The sequence below is a fragment of the Heptranchias perlo genome, chromosome 24, assembly GCF_035084215.1.
Source record: "Heptranchias perlo isolate sHepPer1 chromosome 24, sHepPer1.hap1, whole genome shotgun sequence".
Lineage (NCBI taxonomy): Eukaryota > Metazoa > Chordata > Chondrichthyes > Hexanchiformes > Hexanchidae > Heptranchias > Heptranchias perlo.
This window is the reverse complement of record NC_090348.1, coordinates 16,150,173-16,172,943: the sequence shown is the minus strand read 5'-3', so window position 1 is coordinate 16,172,943 and position 22,771 is coordinate 16,150,173. Positions and strand designations below refer to the sequence as shown.

Sequence of the window (22,771 nt, the reverse complement as noted above, 5' to 3'; positions counted from 1 at the left end):
TGAGTGTATCTGTCCAATTTTCAGAGCTGACACCCTTGAAATATTAGGGTTTTACATGTCCCTTTGACTTTCTCCGTGCTTCCTTCAATTATGGAAACGTGTGCCTTAGCAAATGAAAGGTCATAGCTTCATCATAGACAAAAATATGTTCTCAGTAATTGATAATGGGGTAATGGTATTCTGTGAATCAAGGCTGTCTTCCTGAACAGAAAAATGCATCTTTGACTCTTCAGGCTACTAGCCACTTGAGTCTGATTAGGAATGAGTTAAAGACACTTTTTTTTTTCAATACTGTACTAGTGGCACTAGTTTTCCCAAGCTCTCACATATCCAGCTACAAGCCAAATGTTTCACTCAGACCAGCTGCCAGAAAGACCATTTTTAGCAAATCTTCCAGGCCGCCTATCTAAGCGGGTCCCAACAGTTACATTTTTGTCTAGCAGCCAGGTGCACGAGACAGACTTGGGGTACCTAACACCACTACCACAATATAAAAAAGCCTTAAATTATTAGGCAGAACATAACAACGGTTTCACCCTAGAGAAAGGCAAAATGGACTCTCTCATACTTCACATGTCACATTGCTGAGCAATATTCCTGGTGGTCTTGGAAACACCTACCGTGTGAATTAGCCAACATTTCCTGCTGAAAGCACTGGCATGAAGGGGAAATGATTCAGAATATTTTCATTTAATATTTTCATCAGTTTTAAAAAATTACCTGGCAATTTTCCCTGAATCGCCATCTCATCGAAGTCATTTGGAAACTTCATTCCATCAGAGATTCTTTCACCATTAGTAATCATATCATATAAAAGCAATCCAAAGGAATACATATCAGCCTGGTGATTATAGATAACATTTCCTTTTGCAACTTCTGGTGCTCGAAATCCTAACAAGAAAATAGCAGTTAAGCAAATTCCAAATCACACTTAATCAAAATACTATAATGATATTTATTTATCATTCCTCTAAATCATAGGTTCACAAGCTTAGCAACAGGATGGGTCAGTTTTGGCCATTGAATTCATTCCACCATTTTATTTACCATGGTAGCTTTTTATCTTTTTAATCCCAATTCCCAACTTTTCTCCATAACCCTAATACTCTTACTTCCCAAATAAGCTTCTAGCTCCCTTTTAGCATCTCAAACGATTCTGCTTATTGCTTTTGCTGTATGAGGTCCTGCAATGGTGGCTGTTCACTTCCTCAATTTTCAATGACTTTCTAAACACATTACACAAAACTCACAGCTGCATGCAACAGTCCAATGTGAAATCAGTTTGGGCAGTTCCAATAAGCATAATGCCACAACACAAAAACTGCCCCTAATTGGTAATCTCACTTAAGAGTTTTGAAAATAGCTGGCATGAGAAGCAGAAACAGTCATTCTACAGGGAAGGGAGGGTTTCTCTAATGGTGGGTCAAGACATTTTTTGGGGGCAAAATCGAGGGAGCTTTACTCTCCATCTATATTATGTTATTATCTGGCAGTACTTGATGATCTCACTAAGATGCCTTAAACAGCAGAAACATTCCATTTTCCAGTACTAAATGCAAGTCTTTCTTTATTTCCTTCACTAATATCTCTTATTTTGATAACCTCAAAAATTCACCCAAAAATAAGGGAAAAAAGACAATACAAAACTTTACACAATCAATGGCACTCCCCACTATGCATTGACTCATACAGGACACTGAATTTATGGGTGCAGGCATATGCAGCTAACTGATTGAAATACTCTATCTGCAATCTTGTCCTTTAATCAAGTTGAATTTCCTTAATTATCACATGGGGGACAGATAAGCCCCAGAAAAGGTTCAGAGGAGGACCACCAGATTGATATGTACCAGGACAGACTAAGAGAACTGTGAAATTTTACTTTGGAAAAAAAAGACTTTGAGGACATATGATTGAGGTCTTTAAAATCATGAAAGGATTAGATTTAGTCCAAGTGAATAAGTTAATTGAGCTGGGTAGTTTAGGGAGAATGAGGGGGCATATGTCTAAGTTTTGAAAGCATAGAGCTAGGTTAGATGCTAGGAGATACTTTCTTTTACAGAGTTGCTGACCTCTGGAATAAATTGCCGACATTTGCAGTGAGTCCGAATTCACTGCAAATATTCAAGAGGGAGCTAGAAGAGTTCCCAAGAGTGGTAAATGTCTCTACACGTAGAAGGTAGGTGGGTCATTGGGGCTTGGTCATCCAGTCACTGAAGTCTCCTGGAGCTTACTTGATCAGAAGTTGGAGAGGAATTTCCCAGAGTTTTTCTTAACTTGACCAAAGTTTTTTCTCTCTTTTCTCCCCTCTCTCAGGTGATTGGATGAGAGGAGTGTGGGGGGGAGGGGGTGGCAGCAGTGATGGTATTCAGAGGTCACACCATGCCAGGATGGGACAGGCTTGATCTTTATGTGTCCTTTTTCATATGCTCACAGGAACACGAGTAGGCCATTTAGCCCCTCAAACCTGTTCCGCCATTCAATGAGATCATGGCTGATATGTGACCTAACTCTATATATCCGCCTTAGTCCCATATCTCTTAATACCTTTGGTTAACAACACTATCAATCTCAGATTTAAAATTAACAATTGAGCTATCATCAACTGCTATTTGCACAAGAGAGTTCCAAACTTCTACCATCCTCGTTAATAAATAGTGAATAGTTGAGGCCTTAACACAGTGGGACACCACTAGTCACATCCTGCCCATTATCCCTACTCTCTATCCCCTGCCGCTCAACCAATTTCCTAACCAGGTCAATAATTTGCCCTCAATTCCATGAGCTTCAACTTTAGCTAACAGTCTCTTATGAGGGACTTTATCGAATGCCTTCTGGAAGTCCAAATAAACAACATCCATTGACATTCCCCTGTCCATTACTTAAGTCACCGCTTCAAGAAATTCAATTAGGTTCGTCAGGCATGACCTACTCTTTACAAATCCATGGCTCTCTCTGATCAGCTGAAAATTTTCAAGGTGTCCAGTCATTCTATCCTTAATTATAGACTCTAGTAATTTCCCGACAACAGATGTTATGCTAACTGGTCTATAATTCCCTGGTTTCCCTCACTCGCCTTTGTTAAATAGCAGAGTGACGTGCAATTTTCCAATCTAAAAGGAATGGTTCCTGAATTGAGAGAACTTTGGAAGATTATAGTTAGGGCATCTGCAATGTCCTCACCTATTTCCTTTAAAACCCTGGCCCTGGGGACGTCACTCTTAAGTGCCATTATTTTCTTCATGACTGTTAATTTGCTTACGTTAATTATGGTGAGTCCCCATCCCTGATTCAAAATTAGTTTCCTTGGGGTGTCCGGCATGCTATCCTCTTCCTCTATTGTAAATACTGCGCAAAGTAATTATTTAACATGTCCGCCATTTCCATATTTTCATTTACAATATAACCATTATCAGTTTTTAATGGGGCCCACAGTGCCCTAGACCACCCTCTTTTTCCTAAGATAATTGTAAAAAAGAGCGTTGATTTTGATATCCCTTGCAAATTTCTTTTCATTCTCCCTTTTTGTAGTTCTTACTATCTGTTTTGTCACCCTTTGCTGTTCTTTGTATTTCTCCCAGTCGCATATTAATCCAACGAGTATTAGATGGCCATTATGGGTAGAGTTATGACTGAATAGCAAACATGCTGCATTTATGAACACAGAAATATTAAGACTAAATAAAAAAGTATATCATTTTCTAATAAAATATACTTCAGTGGATCCTCCTTTATGTAAACTGATAAGTTTCTACCTGGTGTGCCCTCAGAGCTCTTGATTCCCATTCTGCAGCAGTACTGAGCAATGCCATAATCAGCAATTTTGGCAATTATGGCAGAGTTAGGGTTCAAGTTGAACAGCAGCACATTGTGAGGCTTCATATCCCTATATATTATCATTGATGAATGCAGGTATCTGTCAAAAACAAACATAATATATTAACACAGCAAAAAGCGAAGATAACCAACATTTTACAGAATTTATACCCGGGAGTGATAATGCAACAATCTAATTCATAGATTCGGGTGCAGTCAATAATCACGAGAAACTTGTGGTTTATATGCATCACCTGAACCACGGCCTAAGATTGGACTAAAACAATCAAGTCCTTCAAGTGATCAGTTATTGTTTTATAAAGTTTCAGGGTTTTATTTCTGAGGCTTATTTTGTTTTGTACCACCAGCAACTTTCAGTGCAAGATATGACTATTATTGTCCTCCACTCACTTGTTGCTAGAAATCATTAGCTCAAGAGAATTAATTGTTGGGGCATAATAGTGCAGGTTTACCAAGGTACAATCTGGGTCATACACTGGCCAGTCCTACGTCTACTATATTACATGGTCCCCCGTGCCATTTATTCACATACAGTATAGAAAGAAATGTTTTTTTTTAAATCACCAAAAAAAAAAAATCGGCTTTCTAAAAGTGCAGCTCTATTCTAAATGAATGAATATGAAATGGTCAACAGGAGTATCAATAATATTTTAAAAATGTACTTAGTAACCACCTTCAATTGAATACTATAATGTTATTACTTGAGATTACTTTCATACTTCAACAACTTGCATTTCTATAACACTCCTCGCATACAGTAAAATGTCAGAGTGCTTTACAGAGCAAAGAAAAACCCATTGATGCAGAGGAGGAGAGAAAGCGCACAAAGATCAAGATTGAGCTAATGTTATTCCTATATTTAAAAAGGGAGATAGAGTAAGTCCAGGGAACTCTAGACCAGTTAACTTAACATTGGTAGGAAAGATAATGGAATCTTTACTCAAAGATGTAATAAAAAAAAATTAGAAAATGAAAATATAATAAAGAGTCGTCAGCACAGACATCAGAAGGGAAAGTCATGCTTGACCAACCTTATTGAAGTCTTTGAAGAAGTAACTTAAAGAGTAGACAAGAGTAATGTAGTAGGCGTAATATATTTGGATTTTCAAAAGGCCTCTGAAAAGGTACCGCATTATAGACTCATGGCTTAGGTTAGAGTATGTGGAGTCAGGGGACAGGAAGGAGAATGGATTGCAAGCTGGCTACAAAACAGAAAACAGAGTAGGGGTTTAGGGTAGCTACTCAGACTGGCAATAGGTGGGAAGTGGTGTTCCACAGGGATCGGTGCTGGGACCACTGTTGTTCACAATTTACATCGACGATTTGGACTCCGGAATCGGAAGTACAATTTCAAAATTTACGGACGTCCCCAAATTGGGGGGATGTCGTTAATACAAAGGAAGAATGCAAGACGACATTAAAATGCAAGACGACATTAATAAATTTGCAGAATGAGCGTGCAATTGGCAAATGAATTTTAATATAGATAAGTGAGGTGGTGCATTTTCGTAGGAAGAAGAAGGAGGCCACATACTGCTTGGAAAATAAGAGTCTAAACGGGGTAGAGGAGCAAAGGGATCTTGGAGTACAGATACACGAATCACTAAAAGAAGTGATGCAGGTTGATAAGGCCATAAAAAAGGCAAACCAAGCAATGGGGCTCATTTCTAGAGGGATAGAATTGAAAAGCAGAGAAGTTACTTTAAACTTGTATAGAACCTTAGTTAGACGATACTTGGGAGTACTGTGCACTCTATTATAAAAAGGATATAGAGGCATTGGAGAAGGTGCAAAAAAGATTCACAAGGACGGTATGAGAACTGAGAGGATATACTTATCAGGAAAGTCTAAACAGGCTGGGGGTCCTTTCTCTAGAAAAGAGGGGTGACCCGATAAGGTTTTTAAGATAATGAAAGGGTTTGATAGGGTAGATGTAGAGAAAATGTTTCCACTTGTGGGGGAGTCCAAAACTAGAGGTCATAAATATAAAAGAGTCAATAATAAATCCAATAGGGAATTCAGAAGAAACTTTTTTACCCTAAGAGTGGTAAGAATGTGGAACTCACTACCACAAGGAGTAGTAAGGCAAATAGCATAGAGGCATTTAAGGGGAAGCTAATTAAGCACATGAAGGAGAAAGGAATAGAAGAGTATGCTGATAGTGGTAGATGAAGTAGGGAGTGAGGAGGCTCATGTGGAGCATAAATGCTGACATAGACCAGTTGGGCCAAATGGCCTGTTTCTGTGGTGTAGACTCAATGTAATTCTCAGAAGGCTTTTGAATGCAGGGAGGTGACCCTGCTTTCAAAGGCAGGGCACCAAGGCAGAGGGATTTTGGGAAGAAGAGTCTACTCTCCTGGACCATTTCCTCAATACAAAGAATCCTATCGATCCCACAAATAGAGAGACCATTCTAGATAATGTGAGCACCACCACAAATAGTTAAGTGACTAAATTTACAAGTCTACGCACTGGGTATTCCTTTTGGAAACCGCTTTAGGTTACAACAGTCTGTACACCTTCAAGTTCTTCAACTGAACTTTTCTAAAGCCATCATTTCCCTTTTAGAAAAGTTCTAAAACTTGAGGAACTTGAAGGTGTACGGCACAGTTGTATTCATTCCTATGGAAAGCATCTGTTTACAATAATTTCATTTAGCACATGGTTTTGCTGCTCACACTCTTATTTTCACCATTCTCCATGTTAATCTGCCAGAGCATAGCCAGTGTTAGAGGCGTAATTCTAAACCCTTCAAGTTGTCCTCAGAATCATTATAAACCATTTTCTAAATGTGTTTTTTTGTACTTTAGCATAGTTCATACAAACACCAGAGCGAACAAAATGTGGAAAGTCAGGTTGTTTATTCAACCAGATACTGTAAGAACCCAGTGATTGCAGAAAGTCAACAGTCTCCACCCTCCCACAATACTGCCCAAGGGTTTTGGATAATATTTAAAGAGCCTTCCACATGTTGTTGACAGATGACTGCACTCAAAATGTACTGAGAATGCAGTATACTCAAAGTTCCTTCGTGCATTGTGTGTTTTACATACACTGGTTTTTGTTTTGTTTTTTTTTTAAAAAGGAAACCTCAAGCTCAATGACTATCAGATTTTTATTATAATTTATTGATTTTTTTTTTTAAATGTGCCTTTGGTCATAAAACACAGAAATTCCTTTTTTTCACAATGCCAAGAAATTCCTTTTTCCTTTTAACAACTGAAAAACAATAAAAACTTAAAATTTGCTCAATGTTTCTATTTTTCATCATTTTTCGTGTGTTTATACCATGAATAATGCATGGCAGTTTACAACAATGGTACGTTACAGCTAAAACTACTAACTTAAGTTTGCTTACATTGACAGACTTAATAAATTAAGATCTAATATTACAATTAATAGTTTGGATTTTTCCACCAAAATCTATTGGTGTAACCATAGTGAACTGCTGTGTACTGAATTATAGCTACCTTAAGCCATCAACCACATGTAGAGCTATCCGATGTTGAAGTGTTCGATTAAGGTGGCCTTTCTCATGATTAAGCAAGAGATCTAAGGAGCCTTTGGGTGCCAATTCCATTACCAACATTCGAGGTCGAAAGTCAGCCGTCAACAGAGACACCAAACTGGGATGATGCAGATGACTAAGAACTGCAAGTTCCTGAATATTATAGAATTGCATAAGCTTATTCATTTTCTACAGGCAAATACAGTATATATTCATTCTTGAATTATGAGAAAAAAATTAGATCACAGAGCAAATATCTAAATTGAATAATCTGTATCATGATAATCTTTTTGGTAATTGGTACTTGTTGTCTCACGAACCACAAACTATCTAATAAAGAACCACGATATAAGCACACATTATATTGTTCTAATCAGCTGTCAGACATTCAACAATGGCATGTCGAAATTTTTAATCTGCAACTTCCAATGGATAGCACAACAAAATGCTGCAACTAGAAAAGTCAAATGTAATTTTCTTCTTAAATATCAATACTTTGCTATTGCCAATATGGTCTGTATTGTTTCTAAAATCAAAATTGAACTGAAGGATTGCACTGTTACGTGAACACAGTCACTGAACAGAGTAACTTGAAAAACAAGTAGACATTTAAATTATCTTTGTAAAATTAAGTGTTCGGATTTTTTCAAGCTGTTAGCAATAATAAGGTTTTAAGGTTCTAGCTTGCATAAGTTGAAAATTTAACAAGGAATCTGACCTCAAAATATAACAGTGATGATATACAAGGGGTAAAGCTGCTCCTTTTGCTAATTTTACAGAAAAATAGGAGACCACCAGTTTGTGTGAATGTCTACTTTTCTGCTTAGATCAGCGCAGGGAGAAATTTTGCCCCCAATATCAATAATCACACAAGACACTCACTTATGGACCTTCTTTTCAGTTAATTAATACAGAGCATCTAAATGCAGAGACCAAGTATTTTGTTCCAACATTGAGTGTTTTATTAGAAAAACAGAATTCCACCGGCTTTTAGCCGATTGCAGCGTTTGGGTTTCAGTCTTATCATTAACATTTTACAGATGAACATCAACTGAATTCCTACTTAATTATGTTATATCTTATCACAATACAGGTAATCGGGTATAACTATTTTCACAACTATTATCACTAGCTACTACCTTAAAAGAAGAAAATTGTGTTGGGAGGGGTGAAGAGGGAAAATTCTTTCAACTGAAAGTATTTCACAATCAAAGTAATGTTAGATTGAACAATCATGAAATTTCTGCTTCAAGGAGGTAACTTCATTTTACACATCTATTGTTTTAGCCCTTGGAGACATTCTACTTGGATCGCCCCTCTTTGGAGAAATGTCTTCCATTGACATCAACAATTAGTGCCCATAAGCAGCTCAACTGGGAATTCCAGAGTGGCATATGGACTAGTAATCAAGAGATATCAGGACATGGAATAGTCAGTGCCTACTTGGCACTGTGTGAATAATCACAATGGTACACTGTAGGGAAAGGAGAACCCAAAATGATAGATTGCCACAGCAGCGAAAAATAGAAATTAAGGGGTAAGCGATTTTAACTTTTTTAAAAAAACATTATATTGAAAGTACTCCCCCTACAATTTCTTTCTCTATGAAGCAGTTACAAAGGTGCACTGTGTAAGGCAATTTTGGTTACATACTTGTCTCAGAAGGCGATGTAGGTACATCTGTGACACATGCTTGTTAAAAATTTTAACAGCCACTTCTTTACATCTGTAAGTTGCACGATAGACAGACCCAAACCCTCCATCACCTTTAAAAGAAAAGGAGAAAGTTGAAGTTGACATTTTACCAAGGAAGCGTGCAGACTTTACAAATCAATATTTTAATACAGTTTAATAATTGATTCACTAAAAATCCTAATTAGGTATGCATTTGAAAAGACAATTAAATTCAGGACTAATGTCTTAATGGAATAGAAACTGTTCTACTGTATGAAACATTCTTTTCAAGTAGACTTAATTGTTGGATTAGCCTGCTCCAAAGCTCTCAATGCAGCAGATGCTAAATCATTTGCAGTGCAAACATTTCAACAAGATCTTAATATAACCCTGATTAAAAATTAGCAGTTGATGCTTCTCACATCATTGCAGCAACTCAATTTATAAACAAAGTTTTTATCTTCAACATGATTTAGTAGTTTAATAACCAAAAGAAAAAAACTGCATGAAATCTTACCCAACAAAAAGTCAGGTGTTTGTTCAAGCTCAAGCTGGTTAACATCCAGCATGATGTTCCTGGGTAGATCAAACAGCACAAGGTCTGGAGCAACTTGAGAAATGGAAATCTTGGTGCTTCGATCAGTGGGACAAGTCAAAAAATCCCCTGTAGAAAAAACACAAAACTAACTGAATATAGTAAAATAACCCAATTGCTGTTTAAATGATGCCCATAATCGAGAACAGATTTCTTTCCTCCCTCTCCTACTCAAGACATTGACTCCTTGCTAGGGGACGGTTCAGAACAGATATTCAAGTGATGTATATAGAAACACCTACACAAACAAAACTCGGTGATTTGTTTTCCTTCTAAACAATTCATATTTAATATAGACCTTGGAGTGATAACAGTGCTGCAATCTAATCAAGGCATTTAGGAGCCAATTTCATCTTAGATCTAAGTCCGTTCTAAATGGCTTAGAACTGGGATGTTGTTAAGGCCCAGGATGCGATGTGCAAATATTTCTTAATGTCATGTGGAGTTAGCTGAAGTGGCTAAATACAGGATTTGAGGCACCTTGTGAGAAGGCTGAGTAGGATCATCCACTCAGAACCTATGGCAAACACTTCAGTCTTGTCCCCACATTCGTGCTGAGCTCCACCATGGTTAAGGATGGGGATGGGGTTAGGGATACTTATGGAGCCTTCTCCTCCTGTGAACTGCCATAACTGGATGTGGTAGGGCTACAGAGCTTGGCTCTGATCTGTTGATTGTAGGCCTGCTCAGCTCTATCTATAAACTGCTGCTTTTATTGTTTAGCCTGCAGGTAGGCAGCCTTGTGTGGTAGCTTCACTAGATTTGCACCTCATTCTAAGGCATACCTGGCAAGCCTTCTACACTTCACATTGAACCAAGGTTGGTGTCCTGATTTTCTGTGAAACAAACAGGAAATTTTAAGGGGAATAGTAAATAATGATAAAGAAAAAAGTGACTGAAATGTTTACAGCAGAGGATAAGGCTCTGGGACCAAGAGTACTTAACTAATTTCACTGGCCATTTCTTTAAGATCTGGCTGGGGTTTTTGGGGAATCATTAGAATTGTGAGTTATAACAAAACAATTGGAGAGAAGGGCAAAAGGACTGTCGTGGAAATTACAGACCAGTGGGCCTCACATTATGGATGAAATGTTAGTGTCTATCCTGAAGAAGGGTAATACAAAACACCTAAAGGAGCATGAAGCAATCAAGGCAAGTCACTATGACTTTATTGGAGGGGGAAGAGATCATCTTGACCAACCTATTAGGATTCTTTGAGGGGGATATCAGAACTTGTGGATAAAGGAAGCACCGTGGAGAGAGAGACAAAATGGTCAAAATTTACTGGTGACACCAAGGGGAGGGGGAGTTGTGAGTGTAAGTCATTAAAAGTAGGATGAGTTGAAGAGGGAACTGGATAGATTGGGAAGTTGGGTAGATAAATGGCTATGAAATGCAACAAGTGCAATGTGCCAGGACTCGGGAATTGATGATCAACTGAAAGCATATGGAGAGTGTACACCAGCGGTAAATAAGGCAAATAGGTTGGTTCATTATTCAGTTCCAGAACCTTCATTCCTTTCTAATTTTCAGCATTTTCTATTTTAATTTCTGTGTGATTTATGCTAGGAGCAGCTCAGTGCCCAAAACCAAGTATCTGTGCACTCCATGATCTTGATACATTACCTTGAAAAGAGATTTCATTGCTGATGGCATCATTACTGCAGATCTAAATGATAAATAATTCACTGTAGATTGAGGAAACCATTTTATAATATGGCAATTAATGAAGAAACTACAATCAAATTACACTTCAAATATTACAAATGATATTATACTACTTGTCTAATCTAAATTGCTACAGTAAACAAGCTTAAGATATGACCATCAGTATTACACTTATTTAACATATTGCTTGTAATTCACTATAATTAGAATTGCATTTAAGCTAATGCACTTCAATGTTGTGCAAAATGCTTCTAGTGTAATACACTTAATTTATCATTTCAAACTGCTTCCATCACTGTGACCACCAGTTACCACACCTCAATGTTAAAATTCAAAATGTTCTCTCCAAGCACAATACAAGATCGGAATGGAACGATCTACAATAGGTACTATACTATGATATAGGTGCTTGTCACAATTCAAATGTGCAGAATTACACTTCATTGAAAACCTAGTGTCAATGCTAATTATTAAGGCTTAATTAATTACACAGAATGAATACCTTCTTCAGCTATATCTAGCAGGTCGTCAAGTAGAATCTGCTGGCATTCTTGATCATCTTCAAAGCTATACATAGCATATTTCTTCAAAAGAGTGCCTCCTTCACCACTTACATCTGTCTCCAAAAGGCCTGGAAACCATTCTTCCAGTAGAGAATCAATGTGATCCACAATCTGGCCCAACAAAACGAACCCTGCTCGTTTTTATGCAACAGAAAAAAAAGTAACAATTTTGTGATCACAGAAAGAAAGCAGCAATTTAATGAGTTTTGAAACATAACTTCAAAAGGACCTTCAAAACATTGTGCTACTTTATCTGATATTTATTTGGGTTTCTTTACTTTGCACTCACCCTCCCAGGACAGGTGATAGGACAATTTAGATATATAGCGAAACTCCTCATAGTGCCCCAACAATGCACCTTATGGGAAACCGAAGAAAGAGACCTTACCAGACTGGCATGGTATTTTATTTCCCACTGCAGCTGCCCTCACAGCAGCTCTGAGGAAAATTGTTTACTTACCATACTTAATGCTGGCCTGTAAACCCAACTGGAATTGGATCAACATTATCTAAAGATTTTCCCTTCCCCCACCCAACCAAAAAAATGTAATAAACTTGATTGAAGTATTGGAAAATAGCAGCTTACCTTTCCTGCAGCACGGAACAGTTATTTTGAGAATACTCTCTGGTTTATTGTCCAATACAGCCGAGTCCACAAGGCAGTAGGCTTCTGGTGACCAGATCAGGTAGATACCTTGTCTCCAATATGTCCTATTAGGACGTAAAGGTCTCTCTATATCTGAAAGATCGTAGCTTGTTTTTTAAAAAGTGAAGCTACATTATGTATCAATCATTCTCTGGTGCATTCGTCATTCCTATCAATGCAGCAAAACTTCCTAACTTATTTTTTTTATTACATTCAGTCAGTAGTTTCTAGTAAGCCCGTCATTTCTTATTTAGCAAATGGCACGCTGGATTAACAACATAATTTAATACAGGAAGGTTGAAAGATTCCATAATATTTTGAGTTGCACTCCCAATGTCTTTCATAATTGAAGTAATATGGTTATCAAGTTTTGACAATATTAACAATATTCTCAACATTCTGTTTCAAACTAAAGATGAGAATACCAGCAGTAAAGAAAGGAAATGCTGCAGTGTGGAGAAAATATTAAAGTCAAAATGCTTCAACAAATTAGTTGCAGAGGCAACACTAAAAGAAGCCGTTGAATCTGGAACAAACACCAACCAAGAGAAGTTACAATTACTCAGGACACACCAGTTCCCATGACTGGCATCCAGTCACTGGATTCAATATCCAACCCCTCCACCACCAGCACAGTGGCTGCAGTATGAGCTATCTACAGGACGCACTGCAGCAACTCACCAAAGTTACTTTGAGAGCACCTTCTTTCTCCTGCGACCTCCATCACCAAGGTCAAGAGCAGCAAGACCACAGGAACACCATCACCACTCCCGAGCAACTCACACCATCCTAACTTGGACATACAGCGCCTTTCTTTCATAGTCACTCGGTCAATATCCTGGCATTTTCTTCCTAACACCATTGTGGGAGCACAATCACCTAAATGACTGCAACAGTTCAAGGAGAAGGCCTACCACTACCTCCTCAGGGTGACTAGGATGGGCAATAAAATGACAGTGCCACCCACATCGAGAGAACAAATTAAAAAAATCCCAATAGAAACAGTGCTCCATCTCATACCAGTCATTCAACAGAATCTAATACCTAGCCTCACACAAATCTCTGAAAAAATATAAATGTAATCGCCAATTGAGTAGAAACAGCAAAAAGTAATGTGACAATTACCTCGTCCACCAAGCATATAAGCAGAAACCTCCAGCAGCCTGTCGATAAGTCTGGACCAGAATCCCATTGGAAAGTATGGCATCTCATAAAGCCTTACGATCAATTCAGAGTTTTCACAATGTGGGAGTTCAATTACAGGTCTCTGATCAGGTAAGCTTAAAAAAAATTAAAATTCATAGAAGTGTTGAAATAAACTTAATCCATCTCATGCAGTAAATGTATTGAAAGCCAGATTAAAAAATAAAGCAACAGGCAAAGCAATTACTTAACTGCATAAGTTAACACTTCACACAGAATTTGGTTAAAATCAGAATATTTTAAAGATGGAAAACTACAAAAACAGCAGCATAACACCATAAAATAAATTCTTCTAGTTACAAATAGCAATAAGGAATTACACATTTATTCATCTTCATGTATATCTCACAAAAAGCACGTTAAAATCACAACACTTGCTAATGTAACTGTATGAGAACATGGTGTACACACGATCTTCAAGTTCCTTTTCATTTTGTAGTTATATTTATTCTTCTCATGTTCCTGCACCATTTTCATTTATATTTGGTTTATCAGAGATGACACGGCAAAAAAGGAGGCCATTCGGCCCATCTTGCCTGTGCCGGCTCTTTAGGAGAGCTATCCAATTAGTCCCACTCCCCTGCTCTTTCCCCACAGCCCTGTAATTTTTTTCCCTTGAAGTATTTGTCCAATTCCCTTTTGAAAGTTACTACTGAATCTGCTTCCACCAGCCTTTCGAGCAGTGCATTCTGATCACAACTCACTGGGTAAAAAAATGTTTCCTCATGTCGCCTCTGGCTCTTTAGCCAATCACCTTAAATCTGTGTCCTCTGATTACCAACCCTTCTGCCATTGGAAACATTTTCTCCCTATTTACTCTTATCAAAACGGTTATGAACACCATTGATAACAGCAAATTGAAGCCAAACCGCTCAGCCATTGCTTTGTACCATTATACCATGGCTTTTGTTTACTCAATATCCTTTCACATTCAAATGGCAATTCATGAATTCATCACGAGACATGAAATTCAATTAAAAAAAGATACATATATCTACAAATGTTTTGTTTGCAGACTATTGCGGTTTGGATCAAGAATTACCTGCTTGGAATGAGTAGTTGTTCCTCTCCTAAAGGCAATGCAATTTGGAATTTTTCCAGTAGTTTTATGTATTGCGACATGTAATTCTGAGGAAAACTGTTTTTCTGAGAGAGAAACTTCTCCACATCTGATCGGTAAATAATTCCACAAGGGTGCTTTGGAAAACTTGCTGCTTTAACAGTCACAATCTAATGTCAAAAAACACACATACTGATTGATAATATTTTGGAACACTTCCACATGAAATCAGTGCTTCAATTTTCAAACAAATAACTGATGAAACTAGACCAAGATCACTATGCACTAAACCTATTATGTCTCCGTCATGTTCACTATAGTATTTCTGACAAATCAGAGTTCACATACCCATGTCACATTTCACTGACGCTTTGAGAACTATGCAACACTATTCATTAAACCAAAACAAGGTTAAATTATCCAGACTTTTTAAAGTATTCAGAAAAGCTGCAAGAAAGTGTTCCGTATTTTTGTGTATTTCTACATAATTACTAGAAATTAACATGGTACAAGAAATTTGTAGAAAATTGCTCTGCTAGGTCTTAGAAGACAAGCAAATAAACTGTTTTTGAAAGATAAAAGTTAAGCATCAGGTACGTTGTGCACCATCTTTTTTCTCAACCTTCGGTTAAACACAATGACGATATCAAGCTCCAGCCTGCTCTCCAAGCGTTCGTACTTTTTGATAACTGCTGGGACAACATGTGACTGCAGTCAGTCAAACATAGACCTAGAAGAATTAATTAATCTCCTCATTTGCCAAGAATCCCATGGATTTCATTACTTATACTAGCTTTTACAAATAACATGGTGACAATAGTTTCTTAAAATCCAAGCCCATGAATGATGTTCTATAAATATTAGTGCATAAACATTTAACAAGTGCATCAGTTAATGTAGCAGACAAAGGCATTCCACAGGACTGAATAAGGTCTTCGTACGTTAATAGTGGTACAGCGTAATTTCAAGGCAAAAGTCTGAAGGTTTTACCTGTGCCATCATCTTACACAGCCATTGTGGATCTACAAAATAAAGATCTCGTAGCTGAAGAGCTGGATCATGAAAGTGCAGTAGCACACCTGCAAAGAGAAAACTCAATGTTGAAACAGTTCAATATTTAAACCCTGCCTACAATAATAAATCATAATGAAAGGTGAAGGTATTACTTGACCTTTGTGCGCTGAAATGTGTTACAAAACATTTTTCTTTTGTTTTTTCCTCCTCCCAACACTGAGGTTTTCAATTTCAAATTGAGTGCCATTACACTACTGGGTGTATTCTACAGAATAGTAATAATACAAGAGGAAAGAGGGGGAGGAATTTCTAAAGTGTGTTCAGGAGAACCTTCTTGACCAGCACGTTTCCAGGCCAATGAGAAGCAAGCATTGCTGGATTTGGTGGTGGGGAATGAGACGGGCCAAGTGGAACAAGTGTCAGTGGGGGAACATTTAGGGAACAGTGATCATAGTATCATCAGGTTTAGAGTAGCTGTGAAAAAGGACATGGACCACTCTAAATTAAAAATACTCAATTGAAGGAGGGCCAATTTCAGTGGGATGAGAACAGATCTGGCCCGGGTAAATTGGAATCAAAGACTGGCAGGCAGAACTGTAATTGAACAAGGGACGGCCTGTAAAGAAGAGATAGTTCAGGTACAGTCTAGGTACATTCCCACGAGGGAGAAAGGAAGGGCAACTAACGCCAGAGCTCCTTGGACGACAAAAGAGAGAGAGTAAGATGCTGCAGAAAAAAGTATGTCAGATGTCAAGTTGATAACACAAGTGAGAACCAGGCTGAATATGGAAAGTTCAGCGAGGAAGTGAAAAGGGAAATAAGAGGGGCAAAGAGAGAGTATGAGAATAGACTGGTGGCCAACATAAAAGGGAATCCAAAAGTCTTCTATAGGCATATAAACAGTAAGAGGAGGGGGGGCCGATTAGGGATCAAAAAGGAAATCTACTCATGGAGGCAGAGGGGATGGCTGAGGTACTAAATGAGTACTTTGCATCTGTCTTTACCAAGGAAGAAGATGCTGCCAGAGTCTCAGTAAAGGAAGATGTAGTTGAGATACTGGATGGGCTAAAAATTGATAAAGGAGGTACTAAAAAGGCTAGCTATACTTAAAGTAGGTAAGTCACCTGGTCCAGATGGGATGCACCCAAGGTTGTTGAGGGAAGTAATGGTGGAAATTGCAGAGGTACTGGCCAAAATCTTCCAAACGTCCCTAGATATAGGGGTAGTGCCAGAGGACTGGGAACTTGCAAATGTTACACCCTTGTTAAAAAATAGGGTGTAAGGATAAACCCAGCAACTATAGGCCAGTTTAACCTCGGTGGTGGGGAAACTTTTAGAAATGATAATCCGGGACAGAATTAGCAGTCATTTGGACAAGTGTGGATTAATTAGGGAAAGCCAGCACAGGTTTGTTAAAGGCAAATCATGTTTAACTAACTTGATAGAGTTTTTTGATGAGGTGACAGAGAGGGTAGATTAGGGCAATGCAGCTGATGTGGTGTATATGGACTTTCAAAAAAGTGTTTGATAAAGTGCCGCATAATAAACTTGTCATCAAGATTGAAGCCCATGGAATAAAAAAAGGGGCAGCAACAGCATGGATACGAACTGGCTAAGTAACAGGAAACAGAGTACTGGTGAACGGTTGTTTTTCAGATTGGAGGGAGGTGTACAGTGGTGTTCCCCAGGGGTTGGTACTAGGACCACTGCTTTTCTTGATATATATTAATGACTTGGACTTGGGTGTACAGGGCACAATTTCAAAATTTGCAGATGACGCAAAACTTGGAAGGGTAGTGAACAGTGAGGAGGATAGCGATAGACTTTAAGAGGATACAGACAGGCTGGTGGCATGGGTGGACACGTGGCAGATGAAATTTAACGCAGAAAATGCGAGGGGATACATTTCGGTAGGAAGAATGAGGAGAGGCAATATAAACTAAAGGGCACAATTCTAAAAGGGGTACAGGAACAGAGAGATCTGGGGATATATGCACACAAATCATTGAAAGTGGCAAGGCAGGTTGAGAAAGCGGTTTAAAAAAAAGCATACGGGATCCTGGGCTTTATAAGCAGAGACATATAAAGTACAAAAGCAAGCAAGTCATGATGAACCTTTATAAAACACTGGTTCGGCTACAACAGGAGTAATATGTCCAGTTCTGGCCATCGCACTTTAGGAAAGACGTGAAGGCCTTAGAGAGGGTGCAGAAGAGATTTACGAGAATGATTCCAGGGATGAGGGACTTTAGTTACGTGGATAGACTGGAGAAGCTGGAGCTGTTCTCCTTGGAACAGAGAAGGTTGAGAGGAGATTTGATAGAGGTATGCAAAATCAGGAAGGGCCTAGACAGTAGAAAGAGAAAAACTGTTCACATTTGCAGAAGGGTCAAGAACCAGAAGACAGATTTAAGGTGATTGGCAAAAGAACCAAAGGTGACATGAGGAAAAACTTTTTTACACAGCGAGTGGTTAAGATCTGGAATGCACTGCCAGAGGGGGTAGTGGAGACAGATTCAATCATGGACTTCAAAAGGGAACTGGATAAGTACTTGAAAGGAAAAAATTTGCAGGGCTACAGGCATAGGGCGGGAGAGTGGGACTAGCTGGTTTGCTCTTGCATAGAGCCGACACAGACTCGATGGGCCGATTGGCCTCCTTCCATGCTATAACCTTTCTATGATTCTACCGTTGCAGCTATATAACCAGCAGCAGCCTTTTCAGTTTATGAAGGCTATAATGAACATGCACTTCCCATCTAGTAGGTACCAGTTTCCCCTGGTAATTTATTGACCTTATTTCCCTTTTTTGAGAAGCTTATCTTATCTGCATTTATCCAGCCATTAGCGACAATGAACAATTGCACAGCAATGTGATTTTTAAATTGACATAAATGGTTAAAGTGCATTCAACTGAATTGCCTGACCATTCTTAAATGGCAGCTAAGAAGGTACCTGTACATACATTGGTATCCCTCAATTTCTGGTTATACCGTTTGATTTTTGAACTGTTGGCAAGAGAAAGCAAGGTAATAAACATTTTGTGGACATCGTTAAATACTAATTCTATGATATCACTAATCAATCACTACCACCAACATGCATTTATACCTGTCCCAATGGCCCAAAGTGCCTCACAGACACATGAGGGGAAAAAATTGGGCGCTGAGTTGAAGAAAGATATATTAGGAAGGGTCAGCAAAAGCGGAGTCAAAGAGGTAGGTTTTAAGAAGGATATTGAAAAAGGAGTGAGGTGGAGAGGCAGAAGGAGTTAGGGAGGGAATTCCAGATATCGGGGGCCTAAGCGACAGAAGGCATGGCTGTCAATGGTGGGGTGAAGGGAGGAAGGATGCACAAAAGGCCAGAATGCAAGGAATGCAGAGTCCGGAGAAGGTTAGAGAGATAGGAAAGGGTGAGGCCATTATGGGATTTAAACAACATGAGGATAAAAATTTTAAATTTGAGCTGTTAGGGGCCAGGAGCTCATGTCGGTCCACGAGGATAGAATGATGGACAAGCAGGACTTGGTGCAGGATAGGATACGGGCAGCAGAATTTTGGATGAGGGAGGATGGGAGGCCGTCCAGGAGAGCATTGGAATAGTAGAGCCTGGAAGTGACAAAGGCACGGATGAGGGTTTCTGCAGATGAGCTGAGGTAGGGACGGAAGAAGGCAATTGTGCAAGTGGAAGTCCAGACCCTTTTGACGGAGAAGATATGGGGTCAGAAGCTCAGCTCGGGGTCGAATAGGGCACTGTAGTTCTGAACAGTTCAACCTAAAAGGTGGTCAGGGAGTAGATGGTGTTTTTTCTATTCATTCATGGGATGTGGGCGTCGCCGACGAGGCCGGCATTTATTGCCCATCCCTAATTGCCCTCGAGAAGGTGGTGGTGATCCGCCTTCTTGAACCGCTGCAGTCCGTGTGGTGACGGTTCTCCCACAGTGCTGTTAGGAATGGGGTTCCAGGATTTTAACCCAGCGACGATGAAGGAACGGCGATCTATTTCCAAGTCGGGATGGTGTGAGAGTTGGAGGGGAACGTGCAGGTGGTGTTGTTCCCATGTGCCTGCTACTCTTGTCCTTCTAGGTGGTAGAGGTTGCGGGTTCGGGAGGTGCTGTTGAAGAAGCCTTGGCGAGTTGCTGCAGTGCATCCTGTGGATGGTACACATTGCAGCCACCGTGCGCCGGTGGTGAAGGGAGTGAATGTTTAGGGTGGTGGATGGGGTGCCAATCAAGCCGGCTGCTTTGTCCAGGATGGTGTCGAGCTTCTCGAGTGTTGTTGAAGCTGCACTCATCCAGGCAAGTGGAGAGTATTCCATCACACTCCTGACTTGTGCCTTGCAGATGGTGGAAAGGCTTTGGGAAGTCAGGAGGTGAGTCACTCGCCGCAGAATACCCAACCTCTGACCTGCTCTTGTAGCCACAGTATTTATATGGCTGGTCCAGTTAAGTTTCTGGTCAATGGTGACCCCCAGGATGTTGATGGTGGGGGATTCGGCGATGGTAATGCCGTTGAATGTCAAGGGGAGGTGGTTAGACTCTCTCTTGTTGATGGTCATTGCCTGGCGCGAATGTTACTTGCCACTTATCAGCCCAAGCCTGGATGTTGTCCAGGTCTTGCTGCATGCGGGCTCGGACTGCTTCATTATCTGAGGGGTTGCGAATGGAACTGAACACTGCAATCATCAGCGAACATCCCCATTTCTGACCTTATGATGGAAGGAAGGTCATTGATGAAGCAGCTGAAGATGGTTGGGCCGAGGACACTGCCCTGAGGAACTCCTGCAGCAATGCCCTGGGGCTGAGATGATTGGCCTCCAACAACCACTACCATCTTCCTTTGCGCTAGGTATGACTCCAGCCACTGGAGAGTTTTCCTCCTGATTCCCATTGACTTCAATTTTACTAGGGCTCCTTGGTGCCACACTCGGTCAAATGCTGCCTTGAAGTCAAGGGCAGTCACTCTCACCTCTGGAATTCAGCTCTTTTGTCCATCTTTGGACCAAGGCTGTAATGAGGTCTGGAGCAGAGTAGTCCTGGCGGAACCCATACTGAGCATCGGTGAGCAGGTTATTGATGAGTAAGTGCCGCTTGATAGCACTGTCGACGACACCTTCCATCACTTTGCTGATGATTGAGAGTAGACTGATGGGACGGTAATTGGCCAGATTGGATTTGTCCTGCTTTTTGTGGACAGGACATACCTGGGCAATTTTCCACATTGTCGGGTAGATGCCAGTGTTGTAGCTGTACCGGAACAGCTTGGCTAGAGGCACAGCTAGTTTAGTCAGTGGTGAGGGCATGGCAGGGGCCAAAGACAATGACTTCAGTCTTCCCAAAGGAACTCTAGGCTGTGGGAACGACGACTTCCCATTCCCACCAAAACACTGTCTGAGTTCCGTCCACTGTTAGTCGGCCATAAGAGTTCCGTCACCAGTCAGAATCAGACAACTGTCCTCACTTTTTCCTCAATCGTATCTGCCTTGAGAGAAATATAAGCTATATAATGGAACAGCAAGGGAGCAACTGAGTGCACACTACTACCACACCTGGTTAAATGTATCAAATGAAAGGAATGTCCAAGAAAGGAGAGAAAGTGACACACAAAAATAAAATAGGACACTGTTGTAACAAAACAGATCCAGCTGATTTGAAATCAATTAGTATCCTGCACCACAAGTGTCCATTTATTCCACAATTATCACTCAGAATAAACCTGTCTTCTCTCTTTTTGCATGCTCAAAATTTTCCTCTCCTTTCGCACATACTAAATTAAGTAGGCAATGTAATTCTGCTGCACAGACCATTGATTACTGATACAGCCATTTAAAGACATTAAAATTAAACAAATACCAGACTCATTGAGGAAGTGAACAGCATGGGGTAGTTCATTTTCATCCAACTGCAATTGGTTCTCTTGAACTATTTCCAACAGCCGCTGTTGATGAATTACTGGGAATTCTGTTAGAACGTTCCTTCGTTCCAGTACAATCCTCTTTTCCAGCTCCATGTAACTATGAGGGATTAGCTGACCCATTACTGGCTGGTCCCTGATCTGTAAAGATATTGTTTGAAAATGTGACGCTTTTTTGTCAAATCAGAACATACTACTAACACAAGTAGGCAATTAAAACAAGCTAACACTAATATTAAGACCAAAAAGAATGGAAATTTAGCATGCAAAAGTAAGTGAATGCACTTAAATTTAAATACTTGTGCTTTATTATATTTGTCACAAAGATTTACTACAACTTTCACAGCAGTTTTTCAGTATACTTTCATGTCTAATCTTTAACCTATAAAGGTTTTTCTCATTATGCATAAATGTAGCCAATAGTCAAGTATGAGGCAACAGAAATATTATTCATTCTTTAATGAAACACAATAGATATTTGAGAACCTGTTTGTATGGAAATAAGGATGATATATACAATTAAGAGACACTCAAGGTTGTTCCCATAGATTTGATTTGCAATCACCTGCATGTCTGGCATTGTAGTTCACCTTGACTTCACTGCAAGTTTCACTTGAACCGGGTTCCAACCCTTAACCTCACAGGACTGTTTTCACTGACAAAATGGTGATTTTTGTGGGAAATAGCCGATTTATTAAAAAATACTTCCTCCAAGAGTATTATTCTCCTTGACCTGCAGATAAACTATAGTAGCTGCCTGTTCTCTGTGTGAAGGTAATTTTACATCAAGGAATCGGAGTATGCAGAGAGCTGCTGTCATTATTATAAATAAAATGCCCATGAAATAGAGGATGATTATAACCTACATGAGCTTTATTCTGGCAATTCATTATTTACTGAGTTGCTTGACTAGATTGCTGCCTTATAGAAGTGGATTCCTGGGAATAATTATGAGTAATGTTCCATACCAGAAATGCTAGTCATTTTTACTTGTTAACAAGATAAAAATTTGAAAATCTCAAACCTGAAAATCCTTCATATCTCTAAAGGGTTACAACAACATTGTTAAACTGGATGAAAGCAGAAAACTTA

At 39.5% G+C, this 22,771-nt stretch overlaps 1 protein-coding gene across 2 annotated transcripts in view; it reads right to left on the bottom strand.

Annotated features, from left to right (window-relative positions):
• Positions 1-22,771, bottom strand: part of lrrk2 (leucine-rich repeat kinase 2) — a 112,617-nt gene that overhangs the window by 22,815 nt on the left and 67,031 nt on the right. For both annotated transcript variants that reach the window (XM_068004820.1, XM_068004821.1), the window contains exons 32-42: positions 21,619-21,820; positions 15,745-15,833; positions 14,737-14,924; positions 13,617-13,771; positions 12,432-12,584; positions 11,785-11,976; positions 9,537-9,683; positions 8,999-9,111; positions 7,308-7,498; positions 3,756-3,916; positions 721-891 (exon numbers count right to left, since the gene is read on the bottom strand). In XM_068004820.1, the coding sequence (XP_067860921.1) occupies positions 721-891; positions 3,756-3,916; positions 7,308-7,498; positions 8,999-9,111; positions 9,537-9,683; positions 11,785-11,976; positions 12,432-12,584; positions 13,617-13,771; positions 14,737-14,924; positions 15,745-15,833; positions 21,619-21,820 (1,762 nt within the window). The remainder of the gene's footprint in view (positions 1-720; positions 892-3,755; positions 3,917-7,307; positions 7,499-8,998; positions 9,112-9,536; positions 9,684-11,784; positions 11,977-12,431; positions 12,585-13,616; positions 13,772-14,736; positions 14,925-15,744; positions 15,834-21,618; positions 21,821-22,771) is intronic.